Source organism: Mya arenaria, chromosome 7 (genome assembly GCF_026914265.1).
Source record: "Mya arenaria isolate MELC-2E11 chromosome 7, ASM2691426v1".
In the NCBI taxonomy this organism is placed as follows: domain Eukaryota; kingdom Metazoa; phylum Mollusca; class Bivalvia; order Myida; family Myidae; genus Mya; species Mya arenaria.
The window spans coordinates 16,056,054-16,070,364 of NC_069128.1; the positions used below are offsets into that span (position 1 = coordinate 16,056,054).

Below are 14,311 nucleotides of genomic sequence, written 5' to 3' on the forward strand. Positions count from 1 at the left end.
GGTCAGTTATGTCCAAACCTGGCAGATTACTGACAACCAGTTTATTTTTTCTCAACAATGAAGAAACAATGGTCAGTTATGTCAAACCTGGCATATTACTGATCAATCAGTTTATTTTCTCTCAACAAAGGGGCAACACTGGTCAGTTATGTCCAAACCTGGCAGATTACTGACCAATCAGTTTATTTTCTCTCAACAAAGGGGCAACACTGGTCAGTTATGTCCAAACCTGGCAGATTACTGACCAATCAGTTTATTTTCTCTCAACAACGGGGCAACAATGGTCAGTTATGTCAAACCTGGCATATTACTGACCAATCAGTTTATTTTCTCTCAACAAAGGGGCAACACTGGTCAGTTATGTCCAAACCTGGCAGATTACTGACCAATCAGTTTATTTTCTCTCAACAACGGGGCAACAATGGTCAGTTATGTCATACCTGGCAGATTACTGACCAATCAGTTTATTTTCTCTCAACAAAGGGGCAACACTGGTCAGTTATGTCCAAACCTGGCATATTACTGACCAATCAGTTTATTTTCTCTCAACAAAGGGGCAACACTGGTCAGTTATGTCCAAACCTGGCAGATTACTGACCAATCAGTTTATTTTCTCTCAACAACGGGGCAACATTGGTCAGTTATGTCAAACCTGGCATATTACTGACCAATCAGTTTATTTTCTCTCAACAACGGGGCAACATTGGTCAGTTATGTCCAAACCTGGCATATTACTGACCAATCAGTTTATTTTCTCTCAACAAAGGGGCAACACTGGTCAGTTATGTCCAAACCTGGCAGATTACTGACCAATCAGTTTATTTTCTCTCAACAACGGGGCAACATTGGTCAGTTATGTCAAACCTGGCATATTACTGACCAATCAGTTTATTTTCTCCCAACAACGGGGCAACATTGGTCAGTTATGTCAAACCTGGCATATTACTGACCAATCAGTTTATTTTCTCTCAACAACGGGGCAACATTGGTCAGTTATGTCAAACCTGGCAGATTACTGACCAATCAGTTTATTTTCTCCCAACAACGGGGCAACATTGGTCAGTTATGTCAAACCTGGCATATTACTGACCAATCAGTTTATTTTTTCTCAACAACGGGGCAACATTGGTCAGTTATGTCAAACCTGGCAGATTACTGACCAATCAGTTTATTTTCTCTCAACAACGGGGCAACAATGGTCAGTTATGTCATACCTGGCATATTACTGACCAATCAGTTTATTTTCTCTCAACAAAGGGGCAACACTGGTCAGTTATGTCCAAACCCGGCAGATTACTGACAACCAGTTTATTTTTTCTCAACAATGAAGAAACAATGGTCAGTTATGTCAAACCTGGCATATTACTGACCAATCAGTTTATTTTCTCCCAACAACGGGGCAACAATGGTCAGTTATGTCATACCTAGCAGATTACTGACCAATCAGTTTATTTTCTCCCAACAACGGGGCAACAATGGTCAGTTATGTCAAACCTGGCATATTACTGACCAATCAGTTTATTTTCTCTCAACAACGGGGCAACAATGGTCAGTTATGTCAAACCTGGCATATTACTGACCAATCAGTTTATTTTCTCCCAACAACGGGGCAACATTGGTCAGTTATGTCAAACCTAGCAGATTACTGACCAATCAGTTTATTTTCTCCCAACAACGGGGCAACATTGGTCAGTTATGTCAAACCTGGCAGATTACTGACCAATCAGTTTATTTTCTCTCAACAACGGGTCAACAATGGTCAGTTATGTCAAACCTGGCATATTACTGACCAATCAGTTTATTTTCTCCCAACAACGGGGCAACATTGGTCAGTTATGTCATACCTGGCATATTACTGACCAATCAGTTTATTTTCTCCCAACAACGGGGCAACAATGGTCAGTTATGTCATACCTGGCAGATTACTGACCAATCAGTTTATTTTCTCCCAACAACGGGGCAACAATGGTCAGTTATGTCATACCTAGCAGATTACTGACCAATCAGTTTATTTTCTCTCAACAACGGGGCAACATTGGTCAGTTATGTCATACCTGGCAGATTACTGACCAATCAGTTTATTTTCTCCCAACAACGGGGCAACATTGGTCAGTTATGTCATACCTGGCAGATTACTGACCAATCAGTTTATTTTCTCCCAACAACGGGGCAACATTGGTCAGTTATGTCATACCTGGCAGATTACTGACCAATCAGTTTATTTTCTCCCAACAACGGGGCAACATTGGTCAGTTATGTCATACCTGGCAGATTACTGACCAATCAGTTTATTTTCTCCCAACAACGGGGCAACAATGGTCAGTTATGTCATACCTGGCAGATTACTGACCAATCAGTTTATTTTCTCCCAACAACGGGGCAACAATGGTCAGTTATGTCATACCTGGCAGATTACTGACCAATCAGTTTATTTTCTCCCAACAACGGGGCAACATTGGTCAGTTATGTCATACCTGGCAGATTACTGACCAATCAGTTTATTTTCTCTCAACAACGGGGCAACAATGGTCAGTTATGTCATACCTGGCAGATTACTGACCAATTAGTTTATTTTCTCCCAACAACGGGGCAACAATGGTCAGTTATGTCAAACCTGGCAGATTACTGACCAATCAGTTTATTTTCTCTCAACAACGGGGCAACAATGGTCAGTTATGTCATACCTGGCAGATTACTGACCAATTAGTTTATTTTCTCTCAACAACGGGGCAACAATGGTCAGTTATGTCATACCTGGCAGATTACTGACCAATCAGTTTATTTTCTCCCAACAACGGGGCAACATTGGTCAGTTATGTCATACCTGGCAGATTACTGACCAATCAGTTTATTTTCTCTCAACAACGGGGCAACAATGGTCAGTTATGTCATACCTGGCAGATTACTGACCAATTAGTTTATTTTCTCTCAACAACGGGGCAACAATGGTCAGTTATGTCATACCTGGCAGATTACTGACCAATCAGTTTATTTTCTCCCAACAACGGGGCAACATTGGTCAGTTATGTCATACCTGGCAGATTACTGACCAATCAGTTTATTTTCTCTCAACAACGGGGCAACATTGGTCAGTTATGTCAAACCTGGCAGATTACTGACCAATCAGTTTATTTTCTCTCAACAACGGGGCAACAATGGTCAGTTATGTCATACCTAGCAGATTACTGACCAATCAGTTTATATTCAATCAACATTTTGGCAAAGACAGTCAGTTATGTCAAACCAGGCAGATTAATGACCAATCTGTTTATAATCAATCAACATTTGGGCAACAAGTCAGTTTTGTCAAACCTGGCAGATTACTGACCAATCTGTTTATAATCGATCAACATTTGGGCAACAAGTCAGTTTTGTCAAACCTGGCAGATTACTGACCAATCTGTTTATAATCAATCAACATTTGGGCAACAAGTCAGTTTTGTCAAACCTGGCAGAATTCTGACCAATCTGTTTATATTGCCTCAACAATTGGGCAATGGTCAGTTAAGTCCAATCCTGGTACCGTATTTTCTCGACTATAAGGCGATTCGCTTATAAGACGGCCCCCTAACTTTGCCCATGAAATCTGGTGCTTTTTGTTTCGACTCGCTTATAAGACGGGTTTAATTTTTAAGCAAATCTAAAATGCTAAAATTCTTCCTAATGTGTAAAAATGTTCAAGCTCAACTGACAATTATCAAGTTTCGCGGTAACTGTTTTTGTTTTACTCAAAGAAAATGGCGGTCAACTGTGAGCTCTCTATTTGGAGGTAGGTTAAAAATGAGTACATAAGTTTGCAGGACGGGTCGTTACTTATCGAAATTGTAATAATTAATCAATAACAACATATGTTTGTTTTAGTTTATTTTTTTATTGAAGACACCAATGGAGTTCTTCGGCAAAATAAATGGCTTCAATAACATAACTGCGAAAAGCCGAGGCATGAATAGGTGTTTGTTTAGCAATAATGCTTTAGGCAATATTGTCCCTTGATTGGCGACGAACATAAAGGATTCATATTCGCATTGTCAGTTGTTTGCTTAATCAAATTGACAGTTAGGTACCTACATCATATTAAGATTCCAATTTATTGATTTGATATATCTGTCAAACTAATTATACTGACACGCGCCATGAGAAAAAATGCAGATATAACGGTACACTGTGTGACGTCAGAGCACGTGCGGTGAAGAGATTTCGTGTTGTTTACTTAATTGCCCCATACTTATATCAGCAGACGATAGACTGGATAGATGAATACCCTATGTAAAATTTAACTGATTTTGACTTGAATCTTTTTTTAATATTTTATCGACTCGCTTATAAGACGGGTCCCCTACTTTGGGGGTAAAAATCGGGACCCAATTTCCCCGTCTTATAGTCGAGAAAATACGGTAGATTACTGACCAATCTGTTTATAATGACTCAACAACTCGGCAATGGTCAGTTAAAATGTATGTCCAATCCTGGTAGATTACTGACCATCTGTTTATATTGACTGAATAATTGGGCAATGGTCAGTTAAAATGTATGTCCAATCCTGGTAGATTACTGACCAATCTGTTTATAATGACTCAACAACTGGGCAATGGTCAGTTACAATGTATGTCCAATCCTGGTAGGTTACTGACCAATCTGTTTATATTGACTCAACAATTGGGCAATGGTCAGTTAAAATGTATGTCCAATCCTGGTAGATTATTGACCAATCTGTATATATTGACCCAACAATTGGGCAATGGTCAGTGATGTCCAATCCTGGCAGATTTCTGACCAATCTGCTTATGTCCAATCCTGGTAGGTTACTGACCAATCTGTTTATATTGACTCAATATATGCCTCAATGTACAAGTAAAAATATTTATGTGGGGCAGATCACCCATAATTGACTTGATCGTAATCATGTTTTGAATGCTATGTGGTCAGTTTGAAGCCCTGCATATATAAATTAATAAATCAACCACAGGATACACAATTAAGTCTTTCCTCACTTTATTAATAGTATTTATGCATTAAATCTGCGAACTGTAAAACATGTTTTACAACAAATGGAATTTCATACAACCTACATGCAAGATGTCAAAGTACTTTAATATCAGTGTTTATACATCATCAGCTAATCAGAAATACTATAAAAGGTTTAATGGTTGTTTTTAAAGGCAACCCCCTACTCTTACAAAATGATATATACTTTACATTATTATATGGAAACAAATAATACAAAACGAAAAACTTATACAGTAAAACTGCAATCGCTCAAGGATCACAGAGTTAAAACCTCGAGGGATCCGATGTTTGGAATGACCCAAGTTTCCATTTTCCAGTCTGTTATGACATGTCTTTCAGTGTATGTTAAGTTTGAAGTTGTCACCCGATTGTTTACTTTGACACTGATTATGTATTGCGTTGTGTAAATCACTTACATGTTCAAAGGCTGTTGTATACAAAATGTGAAAATGTAAAAGAAAAAAGAATAAATATTGTTTGGTGTTTGACGAGTTCTTTCTCATTTGCCATATTGACAAGAAGGAATTCTTTTCATAGACTTCTCAACTTATTAAGGTTTCAATGTAGCTTTAGTATATTTTATATAAAATCTATTAAAAATAGAAGGTATAATGTTCGGGACTAAGCTTCGACCTCGACGGACCACCAGTTCTTGAACGATCGCCTGTTCGAACGACCGCAGTTTTACTGTAGTCTAAATACTAAGTTGCATGGAAAAAGTAAACCCTGGGGGAACTTCATCAAATTGTTATGTTACAAATGACATAACAAATATTTAGTAAGAAAAAATACATATAAAATCATGTCAGTCAAACTTATGTTTACTGTTGTACATAGTACCTGTCAACAAATAAATATTGAATTGAATAAATATTGAATTGAATATTGATATACAAATATAATCTCTAATGCTAAGTTAACATTTTGCCCAGAATTAAACACAGTATGACATTAACAAGCAGAAACAAATTGTTAACTATATGAATATATCAATGCCATATGTGATACAAAATGCATTAGATGAGAGATAAGCACTTATTTGGTACATAAATTCATATAACAAACTAAACAAATGAACACTAAAGATCTGTACTCTGGTTTTCGGAGGCAGCTGAATCTCCTGACAAGTTTCTAGAATGTCCTGATGTCTGTTTTGCATTTTTTATGTCTTTATTAGAAATACTAGTCTTCATTCCCGAACCTGTTTTTGCTGATGATGCTGTCACATGCTTGGCAATGAAGGGTGATGACCCTCCATCAATGGAATCTCTAGATTTATTCGAAGTTGTTTCTTTAGTTTTAATAAAACCTGCCATTTCAATGCTATCTACGGAATTCCGTTGTTGGCCTTTGATGACGGCTACAGTTAAGTTATCACTGGACTGATCGCTAATGCTTATTATCGAATTATTCATGCCAGAATTAGTGCGGCTTTCCTTAGCCTTGGAGCGGTCCCCAGTTTTGTCTTTTTTCGCTTGTTTCGTCTTTGATGTCTTCGTCTTAGAAGATGTATCATCTTCTGAAATCGTTGGTAATTTGCCAGATTCATCTGGCTGCACAGGAATATCATCTGAAGAAGAAAACATAATTAGTGCAGGGGATATTTAATCTTTCACTGACATTCTTTTTTGTTTCTGTAAAAGTAAACAAAGGATTAACTGAAATATATTTTTGTTGTTGTGTTTGGCACATTTGTGAAAAGAGATTGACCGACATAATTGATATTTGCATTAGACATAAAGAAAGGCCTTAAATGGAGAAATTTCACAAAGGGTAATTTTTTGCTTCAATTATTCTCCAAAAAAACAACAAAAGCCATTGTGGTGTTTGAAATATAATTATATTAAAAAGAAAACACAAAACTTAATTGATGCAAATTAATAATTATATTTTCTTATCGAACAAACAATGAAGAAAGATTTTGGTACAGATTGTAAAAGAGTGGTGTTTTTGAGATTTTTCATGACTTTGAGATCTGCTTTAATAATTTTTTTCTGAGTGGCCGTTGCTTTACCAAATTATACGTTGCTATTCCTGCATCACCAGCTTTAAAATTTGGCCTTTAATTTACATTTCCTATGCATTTGTATAATTTTATAGTAAGTGGTATGAATTAAGAAAAAATATGCTAAGATATGAGGTCATATTCAATTTTTCCATAATTCTCATGGAAAATGGCAGCAATCCTCATGTTCATATTTTGAGCATGTTTTTTGTCGTTGTTTGTTTAAATCAAGGTTAAACAAATTGTCTGGTGAACACATTTTGATTACATTTAGATATTAGATAACAATAATATTTGATCACAAAAGTATGCAAGCGGTAATATTTTCTGTTATCTTCGGCAAAACTTGGTCTGAAAATGAATCTTTGTAAACCTATCCCTTTCATATATTTCTTAAATACACATGGTCAAAAATCCCAATCCAGTAAATCTTGAAAATTTAGTTTGAGTAGGAGGGTTAGCCGAGTTTAGGGCTTGACCTCATGTTGTAACATCAGCCATTAATATCCATTTTAAGGTACTTCTTACTTTTGTTAATGTTATGCAAAAAACACACCACCGACATATGTACAGTATGATTATTTAAAGCTGCACTCTCACAGATTTACCATTTTTACAACTTTTTTTTTATCTTTTTTCTTTGAAAGAGCAAATTTTTGTGTAAATATCTGCAAACCAAAAATATATTAAAGATTGTTGACAAAAAATCAGATTGTAGATTTTCATATTTCTGTTGGAAAATTATTGTTTTATGGCTTAAACCATTTAAGAAAAATGCATAAAACATCAATTTTTGAACTTAAATATAAAAATCTGGGACCTTATTTTTTGTCAGCATTCATATATGACTAGTTTCCATGGATTTTTGCAAAAATTGGCTCGTTCCAAGACAAAAAATAAAAAAAAGTTGTCAACACGTTCAATCTGTGAGAGTGCAGCTTTAACTGAATGTTTTCACCCATGTAATATACACGTTTAAGCTGGCTTACTAGAAAACAAGCATTTTAATTTCATGACTTGAAAATAGAAATAGTTGGGAAAGGAACTTTTACACAGTGTTAATGATGAATGTTAAATCTGCACTCGCACAGAATGAAAGTTTTGAAAACTTTTCTCTTGGAACGAGCCGTTTTTTGGCAAAAATCCATGAAAACCAGTTATATAAGACTGCTGAAAAAAAAATAAGATCGCAGATTTTTAAGTTCAAAAATTGATGTTTTATGCATTTTTCTTAAACCGTTGGTCACGGTTTAAGCCATAAAACATTAATTTTCGAACGGAAATATGAAAATCTCAGATCTGATTTTTGTCAGCAATCTTATATCATTGGTTTGCAGATATCTATGCAAAAATTTGCCCTTTCCAAGACAAAAAATAAAAAAAAGTTGTAAAAATGGTAAATCTGTGTCAGTGCAGCTTTAATAATTATTTCATTATAACTTACACAATACTTCACTTAGATGTATACTCAATATAAATAGTACAACTTAACAGTATTACAGTTTCCCAAGTAAGACCAGAGTCTCCATAAAATATCTGTATATAAAAATAATTCTTACCTGGTAACTTTTTAGCCCTGAATGATGCATTTGTTATGGCTGTCTTTGACAGTGTGTAGTTTGAAGAAGCTGGTGACAGAGCAAGACTCAATCCGATTGGTCCATCATCTGGCTGCCCTGAGGGGTTTTCCCGTAGGGAATTCCTAATAGCATTGGTTACCTAAAATATAAATTTAACTTATGATTGGCTTACAATGCAGGTGACAGAACAAGATTTAATCTGATTGGTCCTCCTGGTCTGGCTGCCCTGAGCTTTTTCCAGCAACGAATTCCTTTCCTAACATCCTAGTGGGGCTCAAACCAATTTGACCGTTAACATAGATATGTACAATGGGCCATAAATTAACGTAAATAAATCTATATCAATTTGGTCCATTGTCTGACTGGCTTGCGAGGGTTTTCCTTGTGCAGATCACAAGTGTATCATTAAACTTCAAGAGCAGTAACAATTTGAAAGTTAATAATGATGAGGGTAAAAACTTAGTTAACTTTCATAAAAGTCTGAACAATCAGCCAAAAAGTTGTTTGTTACTATCGATTACATTGACCACCTCCCGGACAAGTAACCAGCCGGAACACAGTTGCCATATGCATCATGTTTTCATGACAACATGCAGGGTCAATATTGACATATTGGGTCTTAGTTTTAGGCCCAAAAAAGCAAATTTTCATAAATGCAGTTATTTTTGACAGAAAATGAGTAAATATTTGCTAGACATTGTATTTGCAACACACATGTTTCTGGCCAATTTTATCCCTTTTGCTCTTCTTAATAAAGATTGAACAAAAAAATGAAGATGTTTGCAGAAGTCAGTGAATGCAGACTTAGTGCCTGGAGATGTCAGTGAATGCAGACTTAGTGCCTCGAGATGTCAGTGAATGCAGACTCAGTGACTGGAGATGTCAGGAAATACAGACTCAGTGACTGGAGATGTCAGGAAATACAGACTCAGTACCTCGAGATGTCAGTAAAAAAAGACTCAGTGCGTGCAGATGTCAGTGAATACAGACTCAGTGCCTGGAGATGTCAGTGAATACAGACTCAGTGCCTGGAGATGCCAGTGAATACAGACTCTGTGCCTGGAGATGTCAGTGAATGCAGACTCAGTGCCTGGAGATGTCAGTGAATACAGACTCAGTGCCTGGAGATGTCAGTGAATGCAGACTCAGTGCCTGGAGATGTCAGTGAATGCACACTCAGTGCCTGGAGATACCAGTGAATGCAGACTCAGTGCGTGGAGATGTCAGTGAATGCAGACTCAGTGCCTGGAGATGTCAGTGAATGCAGACTCAGTGCCTGGAGATGTCAGTGAATGCAGACTCAGTGACTGGAGTTGTCAGTGAATGCAGACTTAGTGCCTGGAGATGTCAGTGAATGCAGACTCAGTGACTGGAGATGTCAGTGAATGCAGACTCAGTGCCTCGAAATGTCAGTGAATACAGACTAAGTGACTGGAGATGTCAGTGAATGCAGACTCAGTGCCTCGAAATGTCAGTGAATACAGACTCAGGGACTGGAGATGTCAGGGAATACAGACTCAGTGCCTTGAAATGTCAGTGAATGCAGACTCAGTGCCTGGAGTTGTCAGTAAATACAGACTCAGTAGCATGGCAGTAACCTTGACTGTATGAGCAGAAAAGCTAAACAAGGACAAAAATCCAAACACCATAAACAGGGAATACTTGGTCATGTTTGGTTCAAAAGGAAATCTAATATTTGCGTCTTAAGGTTAGACTATTGTGTGTAACAAACCTCACTTAATTTCTAACATGAGAAACAATAAATTCTGAAGCCAAAATAATAGAATTAGCTTGCCAATTTCAATCAAATTACTGTCTTCAGAGACACCGCTTATCAAATTACATGCTAGAATTTTCTGATAAAGCCTCCATTTAGAGAGCACTCTGTCATTTCCGGGAAGGATTAAGATTTGCAAGAAAAAAGCAAGGTCTTAAGGCTATCTTTACACATTGTTTGTTTCCCAGTTGTTCACTTAACTTTTATAATACGCATCATACCTCCCCCACCATCCCCCTCAGGGAAACTGTTTGTGGTTTTAAGCTCAGTTAATGGTCAATTACAATGTTCAACTATTTACACAACACTAGGGCGAAAATAATGAGGAGATATATTTGCCTTATTTGTTTGTTTATTATAATTTGCCAAAGAATTATAATATGTGGGTTATCTTATTAAGTGAGCTTTAAGGCAAACAGACTACTGTCTTTGTAATAAATACAGTTTATATAAGTTTTTCTTCCGAAGTGTCCTCTTACAGACGTAAGAAGCCATTTCGCTAGAACGAACACCAATTTTGTCCGAGGTGATGATAAGTGTATTGCATATATTAGTGAGCAAATAAATGCATTATAAATTAATAAATAAATACAGATTTATAAATAGATAAATAGAAATATTTTTCCGAAACATTAGATTATTATCATGGCCTTTCTAAATGCAATTTATCGGCTAGTGGCATTACTCAAAATACTCATGCAGGGTCCGCTTACAACCGTGAGAAGACACTTTTTCAATGCTGGGGGTGTAGTCGTATAAGTAATTATAATGGGACAGCAATCAAAACTTAAACTGTCTTTATTGAAAAACTTTTTCTGAGTGTATTTTCTTTGTCAAAATGACACCTTTAATTACCACGTAAGACCACTCTCATCCTGGTGGGGCGTTAACCAACCAATAACCTGAATCAGAGGGGAAGACATTCACCACTAGACCGCTCTCACCAAGGTGGGTCTCGAACAATCAACCTCTTGCATGAGAGGAGGAGACCCACAACACAAGACCACTTTCAGCCTGGTGGGTCTCAAAGCAACAACTACTTGGGTGAGCGGCAGAGACCTTAACCACTAGACCTCTCTCATCTTTATTATTTTTTTAGGTATGAATCAAGATTTTGCAGGACAACTCTACAGAAATCTCCGAAGCAATGGCAGTACATCAATGTTATCAAATTCCAAAATAGCTTAATCATCATTCTGTGCATTTACTTATATGTGAGGGACACGCGAAGGAGCTTGAAATAATATACTATTACAAGTTACCTTCCAGTGCCCGAGCTGATAAGCTCAAGTGACCATTGATAACACCTCGGTTGTTTGCTGCACGTGGATAAAGTATTGCCGAGGTGTTTTGAAATTAAGTTACAGTATGATATAATAATAGTTATTATAAGATTATAATATGCATTACAGTCTTATTACTGGAGGGAGCTTGAAATAATATACTATACCAACCAGTAAGACATCAGGTAACAGTTCGTAACACGCCCGATAATGAATATCCACCACAGCTTGAGCCCCGGGGCCTGCCTGGCCATTAAACCTGAAAAAAGGGAAATAACTGCTGAGAGACGACAGGTAATTATGGAGACAAACATAAAGAAAGAAGCATAATTCTTTGTCAATTTCCTGAAAATAATTTGAATAGATGACCACCATTGTTTTGTTTTTTTAAATTTTACAAGCATTCAAACAATCTAGCAATTTTGGGTCTGTATTCAATATTATTAGCAACTTAGATTGAAATTAAATTTAAGATAAGAAACTAAGTGTTTTGATTGGCCTGTATATATTTAGCTGACCAATAGGCTGAATGGAATCACTGAGGCATGACTATGATAAGGATAGGATCAATATTGAAAACTGGCCCTGATTCATAGAATGCTCATGAGTGACAAGAGATAAAATATCGTTCATTGAATATGAATAGATGAGGCTGTGAACAATTAAATGAATAACATTTCTTTTTCCTTTTTCTCAGGAAGTTCGTTGTCGTTTGGGCCCTCGACTTGTGCCCCTAAACAGAGTTTGTTTTTAAAATTGTTTGACTACTGAGTTTGTCCCTGTAGATTTCATTGTATTATTGTGAATGCTCTTGCTTTTTCATGCATTAGTAATTTCTCTGAATCAGATCAGAAGCTTTAAAGGTATCATGACAAACATCATTACGTTGAACATGATACATTAAAATAACAACGAACAACAGTGTAATAATAATTCCTGTTGCATAAAGTGCTATACTTTGATCAAAGACATTTTTTTTATTTTCTACGTAGTTTCCATTAAACAGAAAGTCATTTAACAATTTTGTATTTCTTCGAAACTCAATTTGTTTGTCCTTCATTTTCCAGCATTTTTATCTTATTCTTCTCATTTTACATGGCAGAAAAATATTTGCCGGTAATTTGTCAGTAAAAAATTGTAGAATAAAATATTTTTGTTTTGTTGAAATGATCAAAGCGTAATTTATTCTTAAATCAAAATAATGACTAAAAATTGAGATGCATTTACAATAAACAGACTGAAATCACATAGCTTTCAGATAGTTTATTTTGGTTCCAACCTTCTTCAAAACACCAAGCACTTACTTAATTATTGCCTTTCTACTCAGAAAATTGCTCACAAATTACACAAAGTAGGAATTAAAAAATCTTGCTGTGACAATTTCGTGCAATTGCTTCTTGTGAATTTCAATTATTTTAAACGTAACTCAGCATGACATCATTCCACATTTGTTTATGTTAAGATTTCAAATTATATTCTATCAGAAGAAATTATGGAAGGCAATTTATGACACACAGATTCATGAAATTAAAATAAATTTTAGGAAATTCTGTTTCAATTTGCAATAGTTTATTTAGCCAATAAACTCTAATTAAGCTGCTTTTAAAGCAATCCTTGAAAGCAGCGAATTGTTAATGCAGTATTGTTTTTATTAATTTGTATGAGAAACAGATCAAAGAAAACAGTTTTGCCATTAAATTGTGCTGATTCATAAGTCTGTATCAAGTCAACAACTTATTTATCAGGTAATTTCAAAACAAAGTTACTGGATGCCAGTGCTGTTTAATGTTTATCACCTTAAACAAACCACTCAGAGCAAAGAATTTCATGCACTGTATTCCCTTTATTAGTCTACGTGACTTGAATAGATCCATATATGGCGCCATGATGGCCATATTTCAATTTTAATGATCAGTTTGTAATAGAGTTTCTGCCTTCACATAGAAAATAGGTATATGGGGAGCATCTATCATTTCCAGTGATATTCTTGTTTTTATTTAAGTTGGTTATTACAGTAAATACATGTAAGTTACAATTTATTTGACTTGTTCTTGGGATTGGTGTAACTTCCTTAGAATATATTTGTTTTATTTGTAATACATATCATATTATACTGTGTATAGGATGCTACCATAGATAGGACGCAGGCAAAACAAAAAATGAAAAATAAAAAAACAGCCTTAATACCATAGAGAAAATAAACCCATAAAGAAAATGCCCAAATCAGCAGCCACCATATTTGATTTGTAGTTTTATTGTATTGTGAAAATGGCAAAGGTTATTAAATAGTACAGCACAAATGTATATTAATAATAAAATAACAATCCTGATGTGGCTCTATGTTGTTGCGAATTGTAAAAGTAACAGCTGTATATTTTATGTAAATGTTATCAACCTTGAAGTATTACCAACACATGCCGCGACAAACAACACTGCCATTGCAACATTTTGTACTTTGTATGTTACCATAGCAAGACAGAGGGAGTTTTTAACAACTTCACACATTGACAGTGCACAATGATTCATCGTCACAATATGCATGTTTATTATTATTTTAATACTAGAAACATACTATGTTAATTCCATCTATCCATCTACAATATCGGCACTAAAGTAAAACAGAAACTACGTTTACTTGTTTTTGTCTGCTGATGCTAAC

The 14,311-nt window shown here is 35.8% G+C and overlaps 1 protein-coding gene across 1 annotated transcript in view; it reads right to left on the minus strand.

Moving 5' to 3' along the window:
• Window positions 1–4,975: 4,975 nt before the first annotated feature.
• The window catches only part of LOC128240639 (hyccin-like), a 71,361-nt gene continuing 62,025 nt past the window's right edge, over window positions 4,976–14,311 (minus strand). Inside the window, exons 9-11 of the mRNA XM_052957350.1 lie at window positions 11,824–11,911; window positions 8,572–8,731; window positions 4,976–6,577 (exon numbers count right to left, since the gene is read on the minus strand). Coding sequence (XP_052813310.1) covers window positions 6,087–6,577; window positions 8,572–8,731; window positions 11,824–11,911 — 739 coding nt within the window. The 3' untranslated portion in view covers window positions 4,976–6,086. The remainder of the gene's footprint in view (window positions 6,578–8,571; window positions 8,732–11,823; window positions 11,912–14,311) is intronic.